Source organism: Erinaceus europaeus, chromosome 3, assembly GCF_950295315.1.
Source record: "Erinaceus europaeus chromosome 3, mEriEur2.1, whole genome shotgun sequence".
NCBI classification, from domain to species: Eukaryota; Metazoa; Chordata; class Mammalia; order Eulipotyphla; family Erinaceidae; genus Erinaceus; species Erinaceus europaeus.
Window position 1 is genome coordinate 117,130,613 of NC_080164.1, and position 23,987 is coordinate 117,154,599.

The following is a 23,987-nucleotide window of genomic DNA, read 5'->3' on the forward strand; positions in this document are numbered from 1 at the left end:
GTCTCTCCTGTCTGCAGGCATTTCTCTTTTCTATGTTCCCCCTAACCTACTCAGATAACTCATGCTCATGTAGAAGAGGGTCATGTCTTTATTTTAAATTCGCCTGTGCTATAGCTATAATCCTTTCCAACCCATACCTTGTAATCTTGCCAATTCTTCCTTTAAGGCAATTAGGCACTAATCCTTTTACAAATAGTTTTGGACAGACACAACCAACCATGAAATACAACAAAGATCCTTCAGGCAGAGCTGACAAGATGAGGAACGTAATTACCGGCAGTATGCTTCCTTGGAGTGGTCCGGATGGAGTATTCAAAGTCAGGCACTGCTCTGCTACTCAGGTGAAGGTGGTAATTTCTTGCTTCGTCCAATAAGTCTCTACATTTCAGATTTTGCTTGACGATCTGCTCTTTTGCCACAACACCCATGAGATAGTCAACCGGCAACAGCGGCAAGCGGACCTAAGACCGTGAACAGTTGTGGTGTGAAAGTCTCATTCTGCCTGCAAAGCTCGCTCTCTGTTTTCATAAAACTCGTTCACTTCAAAAGACTTTTCTCACAAGTGCATTTCATTCCATGTGGTGAGGCAATGGGGCACCTGGTAAGAGTACGCACACTGCCACGCACAGGACCTGGGTTCAAGCCCCCGCTCCCCACCTGCAGGCAGGGAGCTTAATAAATGGTGAAGCATGTCTGCAGGTGTCTCTCCCTGCCCCCGCAAATAGGAAAGAAAGGAAAAATGGCTGCTGCATGCAGTGGATTCATGGTGCAGGTACCAAGCCCCAATGATAACCCTGGTGACGGTCAGTAAAAGTACATAAACAAATAAATTCTTTTTAAAAAATTTAAATATATATTTATTTACTTAGTATTGGATAGAGACAGAGAGAAATTGGGAGGGCAGGAGGAGCTAGTTATGGAAAGAAGCAGAGAGATAGATAGAAGCAGCCCTGCTTCACCATTCATGAAGCTTTCCCCTGGCAGGTGAGGACCAAGGGCTTGAGCCTGGGTCTTTGTGCACTGTAATGTGTGCACCTAACCAAGTGTGCCACTACCTGGCCCCTAACTAAATAAATAATTTCCATGTGACAAGTTTAATCTCTAGTACTGTTCTGCACAGTGGGGTCAGATTACAGCTTAAAAATACGCCCCCAAAGTGATGTAAATAGACTATATAAAATACATCCGTTGTTTCTATTTAAATTACTTCCAGAAATGGTGTGATCTTAATCACTAGGTCCCTTGCTAATGAAAAGGCACAATCAAAACAAATTTAGTGTACTTTCTTTCTCTGCCTTTTGAAGCTAAGACTGAACATATTAGAACTGGGATTTCTTTTTTACTTTTTTTTTTTTTCTTGTTGTCAGGGTTTTGGCAACTCCAGCACTCCCAGCAGATACATGGATTTTACTGTTTACTTTCAGATACAGACAGACATAGGGAGAAAAGAGAAGGAGGAGGAAGAAGTGATAGAGGAGGAAGAAGTGAAGGGGGAGAAGAAGGAAGACGAGAAGAAAAAGGAGAAGAAGGAAGAGGAGAAAGAAAAGGAGGAAGAAAAGGATGAGAAGAAGGAGGAGGAAGACCACACCATGAGCCATCATTCATGACACGTCCCGAGAGTTGGTAGTTTATATGGTGCTGGGGGCTCAAGCCCTGGTCTCCCTCAAGTACGGCAAAGAGAGCACTCTAGCAGGTGAGCCTGTCTCTGTTTTCTTACTTAAACATATAAACATCCACACCTAATGCTAGTAAGTATTCTCTTCTCAAATGAATTATCCTGGAAAGTTATACAGTAACTCAGAGATGCGTTGTCTCTTTTGGTACAGGCACTCATCTCTAAATGGTGCACTGGTTTTCAGCAGCCTAGATGGTGCTAAGGTGGATAAGGTGCTGGGCTCAAAAGTGTGAGGTCCTGAGTTCAATGCCCACTATCGCATGTGCCACAGTGAGACTCTGGTTTGATGTTTCTCTTCTTTGGCTCGATAATAAAGAAATATTTTGGGAGAAAAGGATACACTGATTTTTCTATACACTGATCATTGATTAAAGATATTACCAAACCAGGAACTGTTTAGTTAAAAGCATGTTTGTATACACACACACACACACACACTCACAAATAAGATTTAGTTGAAAAATCATAAAACTTGTTTTGATTTCTCTTTCTTTTTTAAAATATTTTTTCCTTTATTGGGGGATTAATATTTTACAGTCGACAGTAAATACAATAGTTTGTACATGCATAACATTTATCAGTTTTGCACATAATAATACAACCCCCACTAGGTCCTCTGTCATCCTTTTCCAGGACCTGTATTTCTCCCACACCCACACCCGAGTCTTTCACTTTGGTGCAATACACCAGCTCCAGTCCAGGTTCTGCTTAGTGTTTTCTCTTCTGATCTTGTTTTTCAGCTTCTGCCTGTGAATGAGATCATCCCATATTCATCCTTCTGCTTCTGACTTATTTCACTTAACAGGATTTCTTTAAGCTCCATCCAAGATGGGCTGAAAACATTTTCTCTTCTGGTTGACCGATTTTATTTCCTTCTGTTGTTGTTGTTAATGTGATATAAGGGATTAAACTCAGTACCTCATAAATGAGAGGAATATGCTCTACAGCTCAATGTTTATTTTATTTTTTTTGTTGAAAGAAATGAGACTAAAGCACTGTTCCATCATCCAAGGAGTCCTTCCTGCTAGTTTGTCTGTTTTTTTAAAAGAAGTTTTTCCCTTGCTATGCAAGCTTTTTAAAAAATCTTTATTTATTGGATAGAGACAGCCAGAAATCAAGAGGGAAGAGGATAAGAGGGAGAAACACAGAGACACCTGCAATACTGCTTCACCACTTGCAAAGCTTCCCTCCTACAGGTGGGAACTGGGGGCTCGAACCTGGATCCTTGTACACTGTAACATGTGCGCTCAACCAGGTGCACCACCACTTGGCCCCCTGCTTATCTGCCTTTATTTCTCAATGCTGGGATCAAACCCAGGGCCTCCATCCATATAAGGAAGGCTTGAGCTCTACTGCTATATTCCCCAGCCCAGTAAACTCATTTTCAATAGGATTTTTAGTTTTAATTATTATCTCCCTAAGAACTCCCTGTTGACAGTAGAAATAAATTTAAAAAACGTTGAAGAGATACATTTTTGAGTTCACAAAAAGTAAGCTGTGATGGCAGAAGAAAGTGAAAAGTGATGGGACTGGCAATGTAGCTTACATGGAAGTTCACTGCTTTGCCACATGCTGAACCCAGGTTCGAGCCCAGCCCCCAACTCATTGAAGGAAACTTGGGTGCTGTGGTTTCTTTCATTCTCACCCTCTGCTTCTCTTTATTTATTTTTTTATTGTGCTTCCAGGGTTATCACTGGGGCTTGGTGCTTACACTATGAATGTACTGCTGGAGGCCATTTTTTTCATTTTGTTGCCATTGTTGTTGCTGGATGGGACAGAGAAAAATTGAAGAGAGGAGAAGACAGACAGGGGGAGAGAAAGATAGACACCTGCAGACCTGCTTCACCACCTGTAAAGCAACCTCCCTGCAGGTGGGGAGCCAGGGGCTCGAACTGGGATCCTTATGCCGGTCCTTGTGCTTTGCTCCATGTGTGCTTAACCTGCTGGTTCTTTCTGAAATAAGTCTACATGCATCAGGAATAAATGTACCTTCATTAGCAAAGTAATTCAGCAGACTTAAAAAAATCATTACAAAACACTTCAAATTAGTTTACAGCTGTTTCCCTAGAGCCAGGTGCATTAGCATACATGAAGACTCATGACTACTATCTCTAAAGGTTAGTTTAGACATTCAAGTTACAAAGCAGAGAATGATATTGCTAATTCAGCCGTAACAGATGGAAACTGACTTCCCCTGAGCTAGCAAAGCAAGCCAAAAGGAGAGAAGCAGTCATCCCCACACAGTGTGACAGTAAGCAACGACTTCTGCATTCTGGGTGGCTAAGCTGCACTTGTCACGCTACAGGAAACACACCCTATTTGCTTCCATCTTGTTTTACATCTATAAATGATCTTACTTCAGCCCTTACCTGTGCAAGTGTTTCATCCAACCATTTGGAATGATGCTGAGGGTTGGCCAGAAGCCACTTAATGGCTGCACTGTAGACCTGCTTTTCATTCTCAATGTTGAGATCACTGGAGGACAAAAGCTTGTGTAGATGCTGGGGTGACACACTCACAAAGTCTTCACACTCCACAACCTCGGGGAAATGCTCGCAGGCATATTGGTCTGCCATGTCCATTAAGTCTCTGCGGTTGTGGCTCTCTGCAAAGGCTCGCACCGCTAAGCAGTTGGAGGGGTGGAAATGTAGCTTCATATATTCACAGCAAGCTCGGGCGACCAGCTCCACCTGGAGAATACAGGCTGCATACAAGAGAGGCTGGACATTGTCAACAGTCAGAGTGAGCCGGGAGGAGTAGACAAACTTCACCAGGTCCTCTATGGCATCGCCATCAAAATCTCTAATCTCGATCAGTGTTTGCTTGGCCTCGGCCATTTCCGAGAGGAACATGGCTCTGAAGTAGGGGATAACACAGGCCAACACCAGCTTGTGGCAAGAGATGAGCTTTGAACCCACCTGTTCAAAACAAAGGAGAGATTCCATATGATGCCAATGTGAGCTTCACCTCAGAGTTGAGCATGTGTCACACATAGGTTTCAAGCTTCTTTTTTATACTATAAGGCTCTCAAGTTTTATTCGCCCTTTAAGGATTTTTACACAATCAAATCACACACTGAAATTCACACTCCTTTCAGAGTAAATATCTATGCAAACTTTAAAAAGATTTTTGAGGGGCAGAGGGTAGATAGCATAATGGTTATGCAAACAGACTGTCATGCTTGAGGTTCCAACATCCCAGGTTCAATCCCCTACCCCACCATAAGCCAGAGCTAAACAGTGCTCTGGTTAAAAAAATTTAAAAAAAAAGATTTTTGAGTCATAGGTATGAAAAGGAACTTCAAATTTGAGACTGGGGGTTAGGGAGAGAGCATAATGGTTATGCAAAAAAGGCTTTTATGTTCAAAGCACCAAAGGTCCAGATTCAGTCCCCAGTACCATCTTAAGTCAAAGCTGGGCAGTGCTCTGGTAAAATTAATTAATTAAGTTTCTTTTGATACTGCATGGTTTCCTTATATTCTATTTCTATATTTTCTTTCTCTGGTTCAGAAAATAAATATCAATTTTTATTATGTAATATAAATAAGAATTATGTCATAAATAGAAAAATATATATGTTGTCTACAGGAAACTCACCTAACGTAACAAGACAAACACAGTCTTAAAGTGAAAGGATGGAAAACTATCATTCAAGCCAATGGCCCACAAAAAAGGGCAGGAACAGCTATTCTCATATCTGACATGATAGACTTTAAAATAGATAAGATTAAAAAAGATAGGAATGGACACTACTTAATGCTCAGAGGATCAGTCAATCAAGAGGACTTAACAATTATTAATATCTATGCACCCAATGAGAAGCCATCTAAATACATCAAACTTCTACTGAAAGAGCTACAGCAATATATTAACAGTAACACAATCATAGTAGGGGACTTCAACACCCCACTCTCTCAACTTGACAGATCATCCAGGAAGAAAATCAGTAAAGACATAAGGGAGCTAAATGAAGAGATAGATAAACTAGAACTATTGGACATTTTCAGAGTCATTCATCCCAAGAAACTGGAATACACATTTTACTCAAATCCACATGGATCATTCTCAAGAATAGACCATATGTTAGGCCACAAAGACAGCATCAGCCTATTCAAGAGCACTGAAATCATCCCAAGCATCTTCTCAGACCACAGTGGAATTAAACTAACACTTAACAATCAACAAAAGATTAGTAACAGTACCAAAATGTGGAAGCTCAACAGTACACTTCTTAACAACTTCTGGGTCAAAGAGGAAATCAAGGAAGAAATCAAAATGTTTCGAGAGTTCAATGAAAATGAAGACACAAGCTATCAAAATATTTGGGACACAGCTAAGGCAGTACTGAGAGGGAAGTTCATAGCTATACAAGCACACATTAGGAAACAAGAAAAGGCAAAAATAAACAGCCTGATTGCACATCTTAAAGATCTAGAAGAAGAACAACAAAGGAATCCTAAAGCAACCAGAAGGACAGAAATCACTAAAGTTAGGGCAGAAATAAATAACATTGAGAATAGGAAAACCATACAAAAGATCAATGAAAGTAAATGTTGGTCCTTCGAAAGAGTAAACAAAATCGACAAACCTTTAGCCAGACTCACAAAACAAAAAAGGGAGAAGACCCAAATAAATCGGATAGTAAATGAAAGAGGAGATATCACAACAGACACTGCAGAAATTCAACATATCATGCGAGGCTTCTATGAACAACTATATGCCACCAAGTTAGAGAACCTGGAAGAAATGAATGATTTCCTAGATACCTACCAACTTCCAAAACTAAGTAAAGAGGAAGTGGATAACATGAACAGGCCCATCACAGCTAATGAAATTGAAACAGTTATCAAAAATCTTCCCAAAAATAAAAGTCCTGGGCCAGATGGTTTTACAAATGAATTCTACAAAACTTTCAAAGAAGAACTAATACCTCTACTTTTAAAAGTCTTCCAGAAGATTGAAGACACTGGAATACTCCCTGCCAGCTTCTATGAAGCCAACATCACCCTGATACCAAAAGCAGACAGGGACACAACCAAAAAAGAAAACTACAGACCAATATCTCTGATGAACATAGATGCGAAAATATTGAACAAAATTCTAGCCAACCGGATACAGCAGTATATCAAAAAAATTGTTCATCATGACCAAGTGGGGTTTATCCCAGGCATGCAAGGTTGGTTTAATATACGTAAATCAATCAATGTGATCCACCACATCAACAAAAGCAAGACCAAAAACCACATGGTCATATCAATAGATGCAGAGAAAGCCTTTGACAAAATACAACATCCCTTTATGATCAAAACACTACAAAAAATAGGAACAGATGGAAAATTCCTGAAGATAGTGGAGTCTATATATAGCAAACCTACAGCCAACATCATACTCAATGGTGAAAAACTGGAAGCATTTCCCCTCAGATCAGGTACTAGACAGGGCTGCCCACTATCACCATTACTATTCAACATAGTGTTGGAAGTTCTTGCCATAGCAATCAGGCAGGAGCAAGGAATTAAAGGCATACAGATTGGAAGAGAAGAAGTCAAACTCTCCTTATTTGCAGATGACATGATAGTATACATGGAAAAACCTAAGGAATCTAGCAAGAAGCTTTTGGAAATCATCAGGCAATACAGTAATGTGTCAGGCTATAAAATTAACATTCAAAAGTCAGTGGCATTCCTCTATGCAAACACTAAGTTAGAAGAAATTGAAATCCAGAAATCAGTTCCTTTTTCTATAGCAACAAAAACAATAAAATATCTAGGAATAAACCTAACCAAAGAAGTGAAAGACTTGTATACTGAAAATTATGAGTCACTACTCAAAGAAATTGAAAAAGACACAAAGAAGTGGAAAGATATTCCATGCTCATGGGTTGGAAGAATTAACATCATCAAAATGAATATATTACCCAGAGCCATCTACAAATTTAATGCTATCCCCATCAAGATCCCAAGCACATTTTTTAGGAGAATAGAACAAATGCTACAAATGTTTATCTGGAACCAGAAAAGACCTAGAATTGCCAAAACAATCTTGAGAAAAAAGAACAGAACCGGAGGCATCACACTGCCAGATCTCAAACTATATTATAGGGCCATTGTCATCAAAACTGCTTGGTACTGGAACAAGAACAGACACACTGACCAGTGGAATAGAATTGAGAGCCCAGAAATGAGGCCCCACACCTATGGACATCTAATCTTTGACAAAGGGGCCCAGACTATTATATGGGGGAAGCAGAGTCTCTTCAACAAATGGTGTTGGAAACAATGGGTTGAAACATGCAGAAGAATGAAGCTGAATCACTGTATTTCACCAAATACAAAAGTAAATTCCAAGTGGATCAAGGACTTGGATGTTAGACCAGAAACTATCAGATACTTAGAGGAAAATATTGGAAGAACTTTTATCCGCATAAATTTTAAAGACATTTTCAATGAAATGAATCCAATTACAAGGAAGACTAAGGCAAGTATAAACCTATGGGACTACATCAAATTAAAAAGCTTCTTCACAGCAAAAGAAACCACTACCCAAATCAAGAGACCCCTCACAGAATGGGAGAAGATCTTTACATGCCATACATCAGATAAGAGTTTAATAACCAACATATATAAAGAGCTTACCAGACTCAACAACAAGACAACAAATAACCCCATCCAAAAGTGGGGGGAGGAATTGGACAGAATATTCACCACAGAAGAGATCCAAAAGGCCGAGAAACACATGAAAAAATGCTCCAAGTCTCTGATTGTCAGAGAAATGCAAATCAAGACAACAATGAGATATCACTTCACTCCTGTGAGAATGTCACACATCAGAAAAGGTAACAGCAGCAAATGCTGGAGAGGGTGTGGGGTCAAAGGAAGCCTCCTGCACTGCTGGTGGGAATGTCAATTGGTCCAACCTCTGTGGAGAACAGTCTGGAGAACTCTCCGAAGGCTAGAAATGGACCTACCCTATGACCCTGCAATTCCCCTCCTGGGGATATATCCTAAGGAACCCAACACATCCATCCAAAAAGATCTGTGTACACATATGTTCTTGGCAGCACAATTTGTAATAGCCAAAACCTGGAAACAACCCAGGTGTCCAACAACAGATGAGTGGCTGAGCAAGTTGTGGTATATATACACAATGGAATACTACTCAGCTGTAAAAAATGGTGACTTCACCGTTTTCAGCCGATCTTGGATGGACCTTGAAAAAATCATGTTGAGTGAAATAAGTCAGAAACAGAAAGATGAATATGGGATGATCTCACTCTCAGGCCGAAGTTGAAAAACAAGATTAGAAAAGAAAACACAAGTCGAACCTGAAATGGAATTGGAGTATTACACCAAAGTAAAAGACTCTGGGGTGGGTGGGTGGGTGGGGAGAATACAGGTCCATGAAAAATGATGAATGAAATAGTGGGGGTTGTATTGCTAAATGGGAATCTGGGGAATGTTATGCATGTAAAAAAAAAAAAAAGAAGTAGAAACGCAAAGCAGAAATTGACTGAGTTTGGAGTATGGCACCAAAGTAAGAAAGCAGAAGTATACTAGGAAAAAAAAAAAAAAAAAAAATTCCATCAGAAATTTAGAAAAGAAAGAAATCAAAGCCTCAAGAGTAGCTATTTAAAACTGGGTGAGAAAAATACAAAATATTAGACATTAACATACACCTTAAAAGTCATAATGACTAATGAACTCATAGTGGCACTAGTAAATTTTCTATCAATAATTTACATTCTTTTTTATTAGATCAGTGAATATAAAAATAATTCAGTGTGCTATATATAATACATGCTAAAAACTTAAGCAGTGAAATATGTAGAAATCAACAGTAACAAAATCCCTTATTTCTTTTTTAAAAAAAATTTATTTATTTATTATTGGATACAGAGAGAAATTGAGATGAGAGGGGAGGGAGGAGAGAGAGGGGGAGAGCTATAGACAGACACCTGTAGCTCTGCTTTACCACTTATGAAGCTTCCCTCCTGCAGGTAGGGACCAGGGGCTTGAACCTGGGTCCTTGCACACTGTAGTAAGTGTGTTTAACCAGGTGCGCCACCGCCTGGACCCAAAATGCCTTATTTCTAAAAAAAAAAACAAGCAGGGAGTCAGGGTGGTAGTTCAGCGGGTTAAGCACACGTGGCACAAAGTGCAAGGACCTGCGTAAGGATCCTGGTTCGAGCCCCCGGCTCCCCACCTGCAGGGGGGTCGCTTCACAGGCAGTGAAGCAGGTCTGCAGATGTCTTTCTCTCCCCCTCTTTGTCTTCCCCTCCTCTCTCCATTTCTCTCTGTCCTATCCAACAATGACAACATCAATAACAATAATTACAACAACAATAAAAAACAAGGGCAACAAAAGGGAAAGTAAATAAATAATAATAATAAAAAAACCAAGCAAACATGACACATAAAACACTAATCAAAGCAAATATAGCAAAACAAAGGTTTTTAGACTGAAAAAGCACTTCACTTTTAACAGGTAATTCTGGGAAGTGAAGCAGCAAAGGGGAAGTCAAAGACTTTTAATTTAACAGTTAATTCAGTTTTCAGGTTCAGTCAGGGTCAGGAAGGTTGCACAGTGAAAGAACACTAGACTTGTAAACACTAAGTCCTGAGTTTGATCCCCAGAGCCAGAATGATGTTCTGGTTCTCACTCTCTCTCATAAATGAATCAAGCCACTTTCCTGCCAGGGAGCTATCATAGTGGGTAGCTGAGAGCAAAAGAAATTTGGTTTGGTCAAAAGGGGAATTAGATGTTGGCTGAGGTAAGAGCACCCCAAGGCTCCCAGCTTGGTCCCTGGTATAGCATGTTCCAGAGCAGTGTTCTGGTTTCCCTCTCATTTAACAAAATAAATATTTTTTAAAATGTAGGTTCAATAGAAAAACTATTTGAAAAAAAAAGTGGTCTGGGAGGTGGCGCAGTAGATAAAACATTGAACTCTCAAGCATGAAGTCCTGAGTTCAGTTCCCGGCAGCACATGTACCAGAGTGATGTCTGGTTCTTTCGTTCTCTCCTCTTATCTTTCTTACTGATTAATAAATTAAATATTACAAAAAGAAAAACTATTTGACAAACTCTGAAACAATATATGACCTGTTGAATTATACAGTAAAACGCATTAAAATGGCCCAAGATGAACATTAGCTACACAACTAACATTAAACATTCCACACAACTAACATTAAACATTCCGTGAGTTATCCGTTCTGACTTACAGGATAAAGCTTTTACACAGCAGGTAAGATCAGGCGTAGTCAGGCTGCTGTGACCACAGACCTACACTATATCAAAGGCCACGTACATTTTAATTTTCCTTTTTCCCCCCGATGAAAATCTGTTCTCAATATGTAAAGTCAAGGCAGAAAAAGAACAAGAAAAATTGCACATGGAGTTCGACAAAATACTGTCAATCGGTTGGTATTTTTTTCTCTTCAGCTTTACTATTTGAAACATCACTGAGATTGTCCTGATTATCTGCCATCTTTGCCAAAGGTCCCAGAAACTGCAGACTTTATGCCAACTGGCTGCATGCTATTATTCTACACAGATGTTTCAGAGTTCATACGACCATGCCGATAGATAACTCTTCATATCTTAGATATTCACAGTATCTTAAAACAAAAAAGCTTGAGAGTTGGGCGATAGCACAACGGGTTAAGCGCAAGTGGCGCAAAGCACAAGGAACCGGCTTTCAAGCCCCTGGCTCCCCACCTGCAGGGGAGTCGCTTCACAGGCGGTGAATTCAGCAGGTCTGCAGGTGTCTGTCTTTCTCTCCCCCTCTCTGTCTTCCCCTCCTCTCCATTTCTCTCTGTCCTATCCAACAACGACAACACCAATAACAACAACAATAATAACCACAACAATAAAACAAGAGCAACAAAAGGGAATAAATAAATAAATTAATGCTTTCCCAACATTCAGAATATTTTGATTTTTTGTGTTTGTTGTGTTGTTTTAAACCCAGGTCCTCATATAAAGCATGAGTTCTAGCACTGAACTACAGCCCTGCCCTTCCTCACACAAGTTCTCACTGACAATACATGTTGCCAAATTAGCCATGAAGAAAAAAAAAAAGCCATTTTATACACACATGAATATCTTTTCAACAAAAGTTTCAAAGGAAGTAAGTTTAAAATGCTAATAACCAGTTTTGAATTGACTTAACTTTCACTTCTTAGCTAATTTAACACTTTTTTTTTTTTGCCTCTAGGGTTATTGCTGGGGCTTAATGCCTGCACCATGAATCCACTGCTCCTGAAGGCCATTTTTTTCCCCTTACGTTGCCCTTGTTGTGGTTATTATTGTTGTTATTGATGTCATCGTTGTTGGATAGGACAGAGAGAAATGGAGAGAGGAGGGTAAGACAGAGAGGGGGAGAGAAAGACAGACACCTGCAGATCTGCTTCACCACCAGTGAAGCGACTCCCCTGCAGGTGGGGAGCCAGGGGCTGGAACCAGGATCCTTACACTGGTCCTTGTGCTTTGCGCCATGTGCGGTTAGCCCTCTGTGCTACCGCCTGACCCCCAACTTTTTTCTTTTTTAATGGCCATTGTGTGAATTGTTCTTTCATGAGTTCAGGCTGACTTCACTTCTTTTAGCCACCTGGGCTTCAAGCCTGCAGTATTCCACGACTCCCAATGAGCTTTCCCCACCCACCCAGATAGAGGCTGAGAAACAGAAAGGGAAAAAGAGAGCCAGAAGGAGAGAGAGACCTCCTAGCACATTTCTGTTTCCCTGCTGAAAGGTGTTCCCATGTGGTAGCTGGGGACTCAAACCAGGTCCTCATTCATGGTACAGAGTGTGCACTCTACTGGTTGAGCTAGCTCCCAGGTTCATTCATTTCTGTACTAATTTTATAACTCCATTATACATTGATTGCTGAAAATATTTGAGGAACATACTAAAAATAATTTTTTTTTACAGTGTTGAGGTTAAACTAAGGGCCTCACACTGCACAGAGCTACCTCCTCCAAGCTCTCTCTCTCTCTTTTTTTTTTTTAGTGAGAGGCAAAGAGAGATAATAATGCAAAACACTTTCACCACTGTGGAGCTGTACTCTGTATGTTCTCATGTGTTACCAGGATGGAACCCAGGGCTTCAGTGAGCAAGAGTTACCCTTTTCTGGCCCTAATTCCTCTCTCTTCCCCTCCCCTCCTCCATCTTTCTTTCTTCCTTCCTTCCTTTCTGTCTGTCTCCCTTTCTTTCTTTCTCTTTTAAAAAATTTTTTTTTTCATTTTTAAAAATTTAGTCCTTTATTATTGGATAGAGACAGAGAGAAATTGAGAGGAGAAGGAGAGGGGCAGAGAGACACCTGTAGCCTGTTTCAGCACTCATGAAGCTCTCCCCCTGCAGGTGGAGACCAGGGGCTTGAACCTGGGTCCTTGTGCACTGTAATGTGTGCGCTTAAGCAGGTGCGTCACCTCCTGGCCCCCTCTTCCTTTCTTTCTCTCTACCAGAGTACTGCTCAGCTCTGGCTTATGCTGCTGCTGGAGACGGGACCTGAAAGCTTTGGTGCCTTGTACATGAAAGTCTTTTTGTCTAACCATTATGCTAGCTTTCTAAGCCCCTAGTTTCCTTTTTAATTATCAATATAAAAACTAAAGGTATACTAGGAAAAATATTTATAATTATTACATTTAATAATAACTCAAGATTGGTGCTTGGGAGTTATGAAACTACAGGGCAGAGAATACCCAGTTAATAGAAATAAAGACGGGGCAGGGACTAAATATCTAACTTTCTGTTTCTCAATCAAAAATTCAAAATTTCAATTTAATTCCTTAAAATTGTGTCTTTTGGATTCAATAAAAATACTTTTTAGGAAGTCAGGCAGTAGCACAGCAGGTTAAGTGCATGTGGCGCGAAGTGCAAGGACCAGCATAAAGATCCCGGTTCGAGCCCCCGGCTCCCCACTTGCAGGGGAGTCACTTCACAGGCGGTGAAGCAGGTCTGCAGGTGTCTATCTTTCTCTCCCCCCCTCTGTCTTCTCCACTCTCCCTTTCTCTCTGTCCTATCTAACAATGATGACATCAACAACAACTACTACAACAACAATTTAAAACAAGGGCAACAAAAGGGAAAATAAATATTAAAAAAATTTTTAAATACTTACTTTTTTTTATTGTATGAGAGAAAGAAAGGGAGGGGAGAGGTAGAGAGAGAGACACACCAACCCCTCAGCACTGCTCAACTCTGGCTTAAGGCTGGGGATTGAACCTGGGACCTCAGAGCCTCAGGCAGAGGCTTTTACAGAACCCTTAGTCCTATATTACTGTTTTTCAACAGTTTACTAATCCTGATCTGCCTCAGTAGTCAAAGGTATTTGGCCAAGGTCAAGAAGGGGTTAGACACAAAAGATGGAAAATGATCACAGATTATAATGGCTTAGCAAAACACAACATCTAGCCATGCTAACTGTTCTACAATCTTAACTGGTTTTACTACATCCTTTTGCAAAAGCCTGAACAACTAAGTTAATGATTTATATAGTATTATGTGAGGCCAAATAAACAAGGACCTAGGAATATAAATATTTAAATACCCCTACTTCTGAGAGACACCAAAAAAAATCAAATGCTCATTTATTAGTTGAATGAATGAGAACAAAGGTGAGTAGACTTCTAACACAGGTGCTAAAAGGTTAGCTACAGGTCTCCTTTACAATTTCTCTTTTATTAGAAGTCTGCTTTGGGGGCCGGATGGTGGCACACCTGGTTGAGCACACACATTACTATGTGCAAGGACCTGGGTCAGAGCCCTAGCTCCCTACCTGCGGGAGTGGGTGTGGGGTGGGGGAATGCTATACAGGCTGTGAAGCAGGTCTACAGGTGTCTTTCTTTCTTTCTCCCTCCTTATCTTCCCTTCTCCTCTCAGTTTCTCTCTGCCCTATCAAATAAAATAAAAAGGAAAAAAAGAAAGGAAGGACACAAGGAAGGACGGATACAAGGAAGGAAGGAAAGGGGAAGGGAGGGGAGAGTCTGCTTTTTAGTCAGGAGTGAACCATTACATTTATAAGGTTAATACTGAATAGAATGTCATTAACTTTATACATTTTGTAATGTGTGTACTTTACCAGGCGCACCACCACCTGGCCCCAATTTTGTACACTTCGTAACTGGGGCTTACAATGTACACATTATTACATATAAGCTTTTTCTTGTGTGAAAAAGAAAGACTATACCTGCCTTTAGACAAGTGACAGCTAAATGGAGTTTTTGCTTATGGGGTAGCTTCAACAATAGATTGAAATGAAAGTGGAATTTTTTTTTGCTTTTTAAATTTAATTATTATTATTATTTTTCACCAGAGCACTTACCAGCTCTGGCTTATGGTGGTATGGGGGATCAAACCTGGGATTTATGGAGTCTCAGGCATGAGAATCTCTTTGCATAACCATTATGTTATCCACTCCGACCCGAAAGAGGAATTTAAGCTGAAAGACAAAACTTGTTATCTTTGAAGCAGTGACAAAGGTGTTTAAGAAGGCGAAGTACAGGGTTGGAAGGTAGCATAGCATAGTTGTTAAGTGGAAAAAAAAAATCATGTTACAATTCCCAGCACCACTAGAAATGTATAAAATTAATGACACTCTATTCTACTTAATGATTTTCTTTAATATTTTTTAAAAATTTATTTATTTATTGTTGGATACAGACAAGAGAGAAATTGAGAGGGGAGGGGAGACAGAGAGCAAGAGAGACAGAGAGTCACCTGCAGCCCTGCTTTACCACTTGTGAAGCTTGCCCCCTGCAGGCGGAGACTAGGGGTTTGAGCCTGAGTCCTTGCACTCTGCAGTTTGTGTGCTTAACAAGGTGCACCACTGCCTGGTCCCTATTTAATGATTTTCTATGCATACATCAGTATGCTGAACTGACAGTCGTTACATTTAAATAATCCAGTTCACTTTTTTTTTTTTTTTCACTTTTGCTAAAATCAGCATGGGGCACTCAGTTTCAAACTGTGGCTGAAAATGAGAGCAAGGGTGTGTGGTCCAGGAGGTGGTGCAGTGGATAAGGCACTGGACTTTCAAGCATGAGGTCCTGAGATCCTTAAGCAGGATCCTTAAGTGGGATCCTTAAGCAGGTCCTTGACAGCACATGTACCAAAGTAATGTCTGATTCTTTCTCTCTCTCCTCCTATCTTTCTCATCCAATAAATAAGTAAAATCTTAAAAAAGAGGGAGTCGAATGGTAAGCGCAGGTGGTGCAAAGCGCAAGGACCTGCTTAAGGATCCCAGTTCGAGCCCCCGGATCCCCACTTGCTGGGGAGTCACTTCACAGGTGGTGAAACAGGTCTGCAGGTGTCTATCTTTCTCTCCCCCCCTCTGTCTTCCCCTCCACTCTCCATTTCTCTCTGTCCTATCCAACAACATCAATAGCAACAATGAAACAACAAGGGCAACAAAAAGGGTACAAATAAAAAAGAAAAGAAAAGGAGAGCAGAGGCACAAAATAAACATAATAAACCAGGTGGCATGTGCTCAGGGAGTCGGGCAGTAGTGCAGTGGGTTAAGTGCACATGGCGCAAAGCACAAGGACCAGCTAAGGATCCCAGTTCCCCACCTGCAGGGGAGTCACTTCACAAGCGGTGAAGCAGGTCTACAGGTGTCTGTCTTTCTCTCTCCCTCTCTGTCTTCCCCTCCTCTCTCCATTTCTCTCTGTCCTATCCAACAACGATGATAACAACAGCAATAATAACTACACGATAATAATAATAAAAAAGGGCAACAAAAGAGAAAATAAAAACTTTTTATAAAAAAAGCATGTGTTCCTTTGTTAAATTAAACACACACACACACAAACACACTTCACAAGGAGTTACTAGAATCTTATCATGTCTTTAATACCTTAGCACCTAGAAATAAGGAAGGGCCCCAGAGTCAGAGCACCAAGGACACATGGCTCAATCAGCCTGGAACTCAAAGCTTTCAGAGTGGAGACTTGCTGAGCTCACCCAGATCTGAGTCTGTCTGGCCACAATTCCCGTGATCTTGAAAACGTGCCTGGTCAGGAACAGAAAGCCTAATCTAAGGTGACTCAAAACAGCCAGTCTGTGGGGAAATGCTGTTCCCCTAACACCGAGGGAGAGTAGGAAGGAGAGAGCGAGTGTGATCCCCTGGCACTGAGGGAATGAGGAAGGTAAGGAGGAGAGAGCGAGTGTGATCCCCTGGCACTGAGGGAATGAGGAAGGTAAGGAGGAGAGAGTGAGTGGGATCCCCTGGCACTGAGGGGGAGGGGAAGGCAGGGGGAGAGAGTGAGCACCTGAGAGGCTTCATGAGAAACAAAAGGGACAGCAGCTCTTCAGTGCTCGCGCCTCCCCAGTTTCATTCAGATGCTCTTCTGTAGTAAAAAAATCTTAGAATATATAGGTTCAAAGTTTTATCAGGTAAATGGCAATTTATAACTCCTCTAGTAATAACTCTTTTGTTGCTTTAGTTTCCGTAAGTTTTGGAATTAGTTATGTAAAATTGTAGCCCTATGACAACAACAGCTCTGTAAAGCAACATTTCCTCAGTAAGAACAAAATAATAAATGCAGTAATAAAGAAATGAAAAAAAAAAAACAACATCCAACATTTACTGCACCATACCTTTTCTCATTCCAGTCCCTACTCTGTTTCTCCTTATTTATTTTCCCCGTGTCCCTACCCCTACAATTAAAGAAAGGGGGGGGGGGATTGATGAAGCAGGTGGAATAGTTCACTTGGATAGTGTGCTATGTTCGACCCAGGTTCGAGCCTGGCCCCCACCACACTGAAGAAAGCTTTGGTGCTGTGGTCTCGGTCCCTCTCCCTCTCCCTCTCCCATCTCTATCTAAAAAGAAGAAGAAAAACAGTCTATTATTAAGATCATTCAGGATTCAGATAGGGGCCCAATGGTGACACACCTGGTAGAAAGCATATGTTATAGTGTGCAGGGACCTGGGTTCAAGCTCCCACTCCCCACTTGTAAGGGGGAAGCTTCAGGAGTGACAAAGCAAAGTCTGCCTTGTGTGGCCAAGAGCCCACACCTTTGCTCTTATACGGAGGCGACCTGGGGTGGGGGGTGGGGGTGAAGGCCCCTGACCTTGAGGGTGACATCGCAGAGCTCCCCGTGCTCGTAGAAACGCAGGAGGGAGCCGTGGAAGTCCTTCCAGGCTTCATTGGCCTCAAACACGAAGGTGTCATCTCCTTCGCTGTCGCCTGTGGAGGCTCTGCTCCTGGCAGCTGGGGGCTGCTGCCTCTTGCCCTTTGCCGCCTGGGGCCTGGCGTGCTTTGCGTTCAGGGATTCCGAAGCCATCTGCAGTGCTTCCTTTACTGCTGTTCTCTTCTCCTGCATCCCACTGGTTGACTGTAAAGGGTGGTGTGAAGGCAGAGGGCAGGTACTGTCTACTAGGCTTCTGATATTTTCGGCAACCTCGGCAATCACCACAGTCCAGTGTGCAGAGACTGAAAAACTAATGAGATTAAAAATAAGTAAGTAGGAGTAGGGCACCAAAGTAAAAATCTCTGGGTGGAGCGTGAGGGTAGATGTTTAACTTCACTGGTGGGTGGGGGGAGTAGTGACACAGACCTTTGGTGGTGGGAATGCTGTTAATATACATTCCTATACTCCTATTACCTCAGAGTCTCACAAATAACTATTTAACTAGTATGAGAGGGGAAAAATGGATTGAATGTCTCAAACTTTTTGATGCACAGAGCATAGGCTGACTATATGTTCTTTCAATCTAAGCACTTAAGACTTCAAATTGGTAATCAGATTGAATTTTTTTATATATTTATTTTCCCTTTTGCTGCCCTTTTTTTTAAATTGTTGTCGTTAGATAGCACAGAGAGAAATGGAGAGAGGAGGGGAAGACAGAGGGGGGAGAGAAAGATAGACACCTACAGACCTGCTTCACCATTTGTGAAGCGACTCCCCTGAGGGTGGGGAGCCAGGGGCTCGAACCAAGACCCTTAAGCATGTCCTTGTGCTTTGCGCCACGTGTGCTTAACCCACTGCACTACTGCCCGACTCCCTCAGATTGAATTTTAACAGTAAGCTCCAATTGTTAGTACATTTCTAATAATGACTTGTTCTTTGAAATATTAAATCTCCTAAAAGCTTAGACCAGGAAGAACAGAAACAACGGGTTGTGTCACTTTATAAGATACAGCTATATGTAAATAGCATTAAAGGACATAAATTATGGTGAAGTCGTGTATGATACAGCAAATCCTAACAATGGGATTTTCAAAGTTAACCCAGTTGGCAAATAATTTGGTTACAGCAATAACTATCTATTACCTTCTTAAACCCTAAGACAGCAAGAACCTTTTCCTTTCTCTATAAAGCCCGTGATTCTCCCAGTCCTGGAACCTCTAGAGTGGGGCTCACTTTCCTGCATGCTTTTCTCAATTCATACCAACTGATACTGCATCTGCTGATCCCAACCTAATCAATGCAACCAGTACCACCTCGGCATGTTTCACTTCGGACTGTCTCCAGAGATGTCAGGCATGGAATGTCAACCCTTCAGCTTCATTACTCTGCCACCAGGTTTCAGATGATACCATGATGCCAACCTGCCTTCCTTGGGCAGAGGACCCCACCATGTGTCTTGGAGTCTCACCTCCCCAGATCCCTGCCCCACTACGGAAAGAGAGAGACAGGCTGGGAGTATGGATCGACCTGCCAACACCCATGTTCAGTGGAAAAGCAATTACAGAAGCCAGACCTTCCACCTTCTGCATCGCATAATGATCTCGGGTCCATACTCCCAGAGGAATAAATAGGGACGTTATCAATGGAGGGGATTGGCTATGGAGCTCGGGAGGTGGGATGGGATGGGATGGGATGGGATGGGATGGTGGCACTGTGTGGAAATGCATCCGTCTTATTCTATAGTCTTGTCAATATTTCCATTTTATAAATAAAAATTAAAAAATAAAATAAGTAAACTGCCATTACAGCAGATCTAATAGAGAATGATCACATAACTGTTAAAATAAAAAAGGTAGTTTTGTCTTGGAGAGATATCTCAGCAGGCAGTGCCCCTGCCTTGCTGCCCATGACACTGAAGGAGGTTCCAGAGCTGGAACACCTCTCCCCCTCCCCCATCTCTGCCTCTCTACCTGAATGAAGTCATGAAACCACACATGTATGAGGCGCTGCAAAAATAAATAAAACTTAAGCTGTAAAAAAAGGGGGGTTGGTGGTGGTGCACCTAGTTAAGCACACATACTACACTGTGCAAGGATGCAGGTTCAAGCCCCTAATCCCCCACCTGCAGGGGGAAAGCTTCATGAGTGATGAAGCAGTGCTGCAGGTGTCTCTCTGCCTCTCTCCCTATCTCCCCTCCCTCTTAGTTTCTGGCTATCTCTATCCAATAATAAATAAATAAAAATATTTTTAAAGTAATTTTTACAGTTTTATGCTAAATACCACATAAGCCTTTTTCTTTTTTTTTTTTTTTTTCTTCTCCTAATCAGTGAAGGAACTCCTTCACAATCTGACAGGAGCACCCTTGGCAGATGGAGGGAGGGGAAGGAATGACAAGGAGGGCTGCCTAGCCGCACAGCATTGGCACTCAGCACAGATGGAGCCTGGCTCCCAACTCCCAGGAGGCTTCAGGGAACCCCAGTGGCGCAGCAGCTGGGGGCAGGGACAGAGGTGGCTGCCCCCCTCCACACACTGGGAAAAATAGGCACAGCCTGCACACATGGCCTGCAGGCAGACGAGGGCAAGGGGCCTCAGGTCTCTGCACACTGAGCACACAGCTGCAGGCAGAGGGGGACTGCCTGGCCTTGCCCCCTGAGGGGAGACCCACAGGCACTTCACTCACCTGGGGGGGTACAAGGCCCTGTGCACACCCTGGAGTTCAAATCCAGCCCCCACAGCGCTGGAGGAAGCTATAGTCCCTGCCTCACTCTGTCTCTCTGTCTCTGTCTGAGAAAGCTCAGTCCCTGACAGAAAAGCCCCAGCAATGACCACATAAAACTTTAAAAAGAATGAGTAAAGTGGTCTGGGAGGTGGCACAGTGGATAAAGTGTTAGACTCCAGGCACGAGGTCCTCAGTTCTTCCCCACATCACATCTGGTGACATCCAGTTCTCTTTCTCTCCCATTAATAAATATTTTAATTAGTAAAGTAATTTTATCTTAATAATTCATAGTATCTAAAAATGAGTTAGTATGATTTGGCCTCTGGGTCATAGTTTGCCAGAACTTAAGAAGGATGGCTGATTTCATTCCCAACCATAGCATCAATCATGTTACAAATAAATGGTCTAGGGAAGGGGAGATAGCATAATGGTTATGTAAAAAGACTCTCATGCTTGAGGCTTTGAAGTGCCAGGTTCAATCCCCTGCACTACCATAAACTAGAGAGCTGGGCAGTGCTCTGGTAGAAAGAAGAAAAGGGGGGTCAGGCGGTAGTACAGCGGGTTAAGTGCACACAGCACGAAGCGCAAGGACTGTGTAAGGATCCTGGTTGAGCCCTGGCTCCCCACCTGCAGGGAGGTCGCTTCACAAGCAGTGAAGCAGGTCTGCAAGTGTCTATCTTTCTCTCCCCACCACCCCCCGTCTGCCCTCCTCTCTCAATTTCTCTTTGTCCAATCCAACAACAACAGTAACAATGACAACAGTAACCGTAACAACAACAAGGGCAACAAAATGGGAAAAATGGCTTCCAGGAGCAGTGGATTCATAGTGCAGGCATTGAACCCCAGCAATAACTCTGGAGGCAAAAAAAAAAGAAAGGAAGGAAGGAAGGAAAGGAGGGAGGGAGGGAGAAAGAGAAAGAAGGAAGAGAGAAAAGAGAGAAAGAGGAAGGAAGGAAGTATGGAAGGGGAAAACAAATGGTCTAAGCATCTCCAGTTTCTATAGCAGAGACTCATTCCCACTACCAACCTCCACTCAGCAAGACAGCAAAAGGAATACTGAATGGAAAGTGCCCGTCTCAAAAGGTCACCCATTTGTGATTCCATTTCAACAAAGTCCTTGAGTTGTCAACTGCAGCAGTGGAGAACAAATTGCCATGGTTACCAAGATTTACAGGAGGTTGATGGGAGAGGAGCAGCCGGGCTCTGACTGGGTGTCACAGAATCAAGCCGTGATGCACGTGGCTGTATCCTGACGCAGGAGGGATCACAGGGACTCTACAGGTGAGCCAGGGTCAATGACTTGGGAGAAACTGCGTTAGGAGAGCAGGCGGGTCAGCTCAACCTCCAGGCTGGAGCGCTACACACGATACGTCAGAGATTACCATGAGGGAGACTGGAAGAAGGCCTCTTCTTCCTTCCTACTGTACGTCAGTCTACAGGCTTCTCAAATAAAGACTTATAAAATTCCATTGGTGGGGAGCTGGGCAGTAGTGCTGTGGGTTAAGCGCACATGGTGCAAAGCGCAAGGACCGGTGTAAGGATCCCAGTTTGAGCCCCCGGCTCCCCACCTGCAGGGGCGTTGCTTTGCAAGTGGTGAAGCAGGTCTGCAGGTGTCTGTCTTTCTCTCCTCCTCTGTGTCTTCCCCTCCTCTCTCCATTTCTCTCTGTCCTATCAACAACAACAACAGCTATGACAACAATAACAATAACAACTACAACAAACTCAACAAGGGCAACAAAATGGGAAAAATAGCCTCCAGGAGCAGTGGACTCATAGTACAGGCACAGAGCCCCAGTGATAACCCTGGAGGAAAAAAAAATTCTATTGGTGTAGCAGTATTTCAGGTATCAGCCTCTCTCCCTCAATCCCTTTCCCTCTAAATTTCTCTCTGTCCTATTAGATAAAATAAATAAAGTTTATTTTAAAAAAATCAAATAGTGGATGGATGGTTTTGCTCAAATGTGGAATACAGGGAATTGAAACACATGAACTTACAGGCAAAATAAAACATGACCAAACTATCTCTTAAGACTTCGTGGAAACTATGGTGGAGGAGGGGGAGGGCAGAGAACTATGGTGGTGGGTGCGTTGTGGAGCTATAACCCTGTAAGCTTGCAAACCATTATGAAATCACCAACTGACAATTTTTTAAATAAAAACATTTTTTTAAAAAATGTCAGCAGTTCTGATACCGGGCCATGCCTTTTCTGTATTAAGGAATATTGAGGAATGGTACTATCAACTGGCCTCCACTTTGTTTGTTTTACAGTATAATCCTCAGGCTTATCAACATCCTCTGTAAACTCTTTTCCAGGATCTGGCGGGGCGGGGGGTACTGGCAGATACACAATCTACTCTCTACACAAGAATTCTATATTTATTTCAGATTAAGCAATAAATGTAATATGAATAAAACTGGTATCAGTGAGTGTTACTTGGCTATACAAGAATCAGTATTATTGCAGATGTTTGGAAGTACACACCTACTAAAGGCATATACCGGTCATCTTTTTTTTTTTTTTTCCCTATCACCACATTTTAAATAAAAAGCAATTAAAGTGGTCCGGGAGAAGGAGCAGTAGATGGGGCACTGGACTCTCAAGCATGAGGTCCCTAAATTCAATCCCTGGCAGGCAGCATATGTACCACAGTGATGTCTGGTTCTTTCTCTCTCCTCTTATCTTTCTCATTAATAAATAAACAAAATATTTTTTAAAGAGGAAAAAAAAAGCAATTAAAGCAGAAATACCATCAGGGTTTTCACCAGTTAATATAACTAATTACCAATTAATAGAATTAATTAGTAAGTTAACTATGGCATGTTATACTGCAGGAAATCCAAAATGCACCAACCAAATGCTTTCGGGCAGTGCGGTACAAAGTGGGAGTGGCCTATCAGTTTGTGACTCGTCCATGAGCACCAAATGAACTATTTAGACACTTACTGGACACTGGGATTTTTACCTACTGAAGCTAATACAAACTGAAGTTTACATTTCTGTGCTTCCCTTTTTCCATTCCATTTCTCTTAGCAATTTATAGTCATTCCCTGGGTTCCTGGTTCACAAATCGGCCTTTCTTTCACCAGCCAGAGTGTGAGAGGTACCACTTGATGGAGCTCAGGTTGAGCAGACAGCTCCCACAGAGGAGGCTGTGTGATGCTCTGCTACCTGGACCGGCGTAGGGGCCTGCACCACATTCTGAGATAAGGTGCCGGCTGACTTAGGCCTTCTCAGAAGATAGCACACAGTTAAGAAAGACAGCATCAATGACTCTCTGGGATTTCATGTACAGGAAAACAAATGTTTGTCTTTAAAGGTCAGATTTAAATGTTTATCTTTAAAGGTCAGATTCTTAAATGTGGGGGGAAAAAAATTAGGAAAGCCTTGATCAGTCTATGGGATTGTCAGAGAAGATGTGATGCATTTTCACATAGAAAAACATGTCATGACTTTTCTAACTAC

At 42.1% G+C, this 23,987-nt stretch overlaps 1 protein-coding gene across 2 annotated transcripts in view; it reads right to left on the reverse strand.

Annotated features, from left to right (window-relative positions):
* Positions 1-23,987, reverse strand: part of KLHL8 (kelch like family member 8) — a 47,496-nt gene that overhangs the window by 15,802 nt on the left and 7,707 nt on the right. Inside the window, exons 2-4 of one of the 2 annotated variants that reach the window (XM_007531370.3) lie at positions 17,745-18,114; positions 4,045-4,593; positions 275-461 (exon numbers count right to left, since the gene is read on the reverse strand). In XM_007531370.3, the coding sequence (XP_007531432.2) occupies positions 275-461; positions 4,045-4,593; positions 17,745-17,996 (988 nt within the window). In that variant the 5' untranslated portion in view covers positions 17,997-18,114. The remainder of the gene's footprint in view (positions 1-274; positions 462-4,044; positions 4,594-17,744; positions 18,115-23,987) is intronic. The other variant, XM_060187780.1, reaches the window with a different exon arrangement.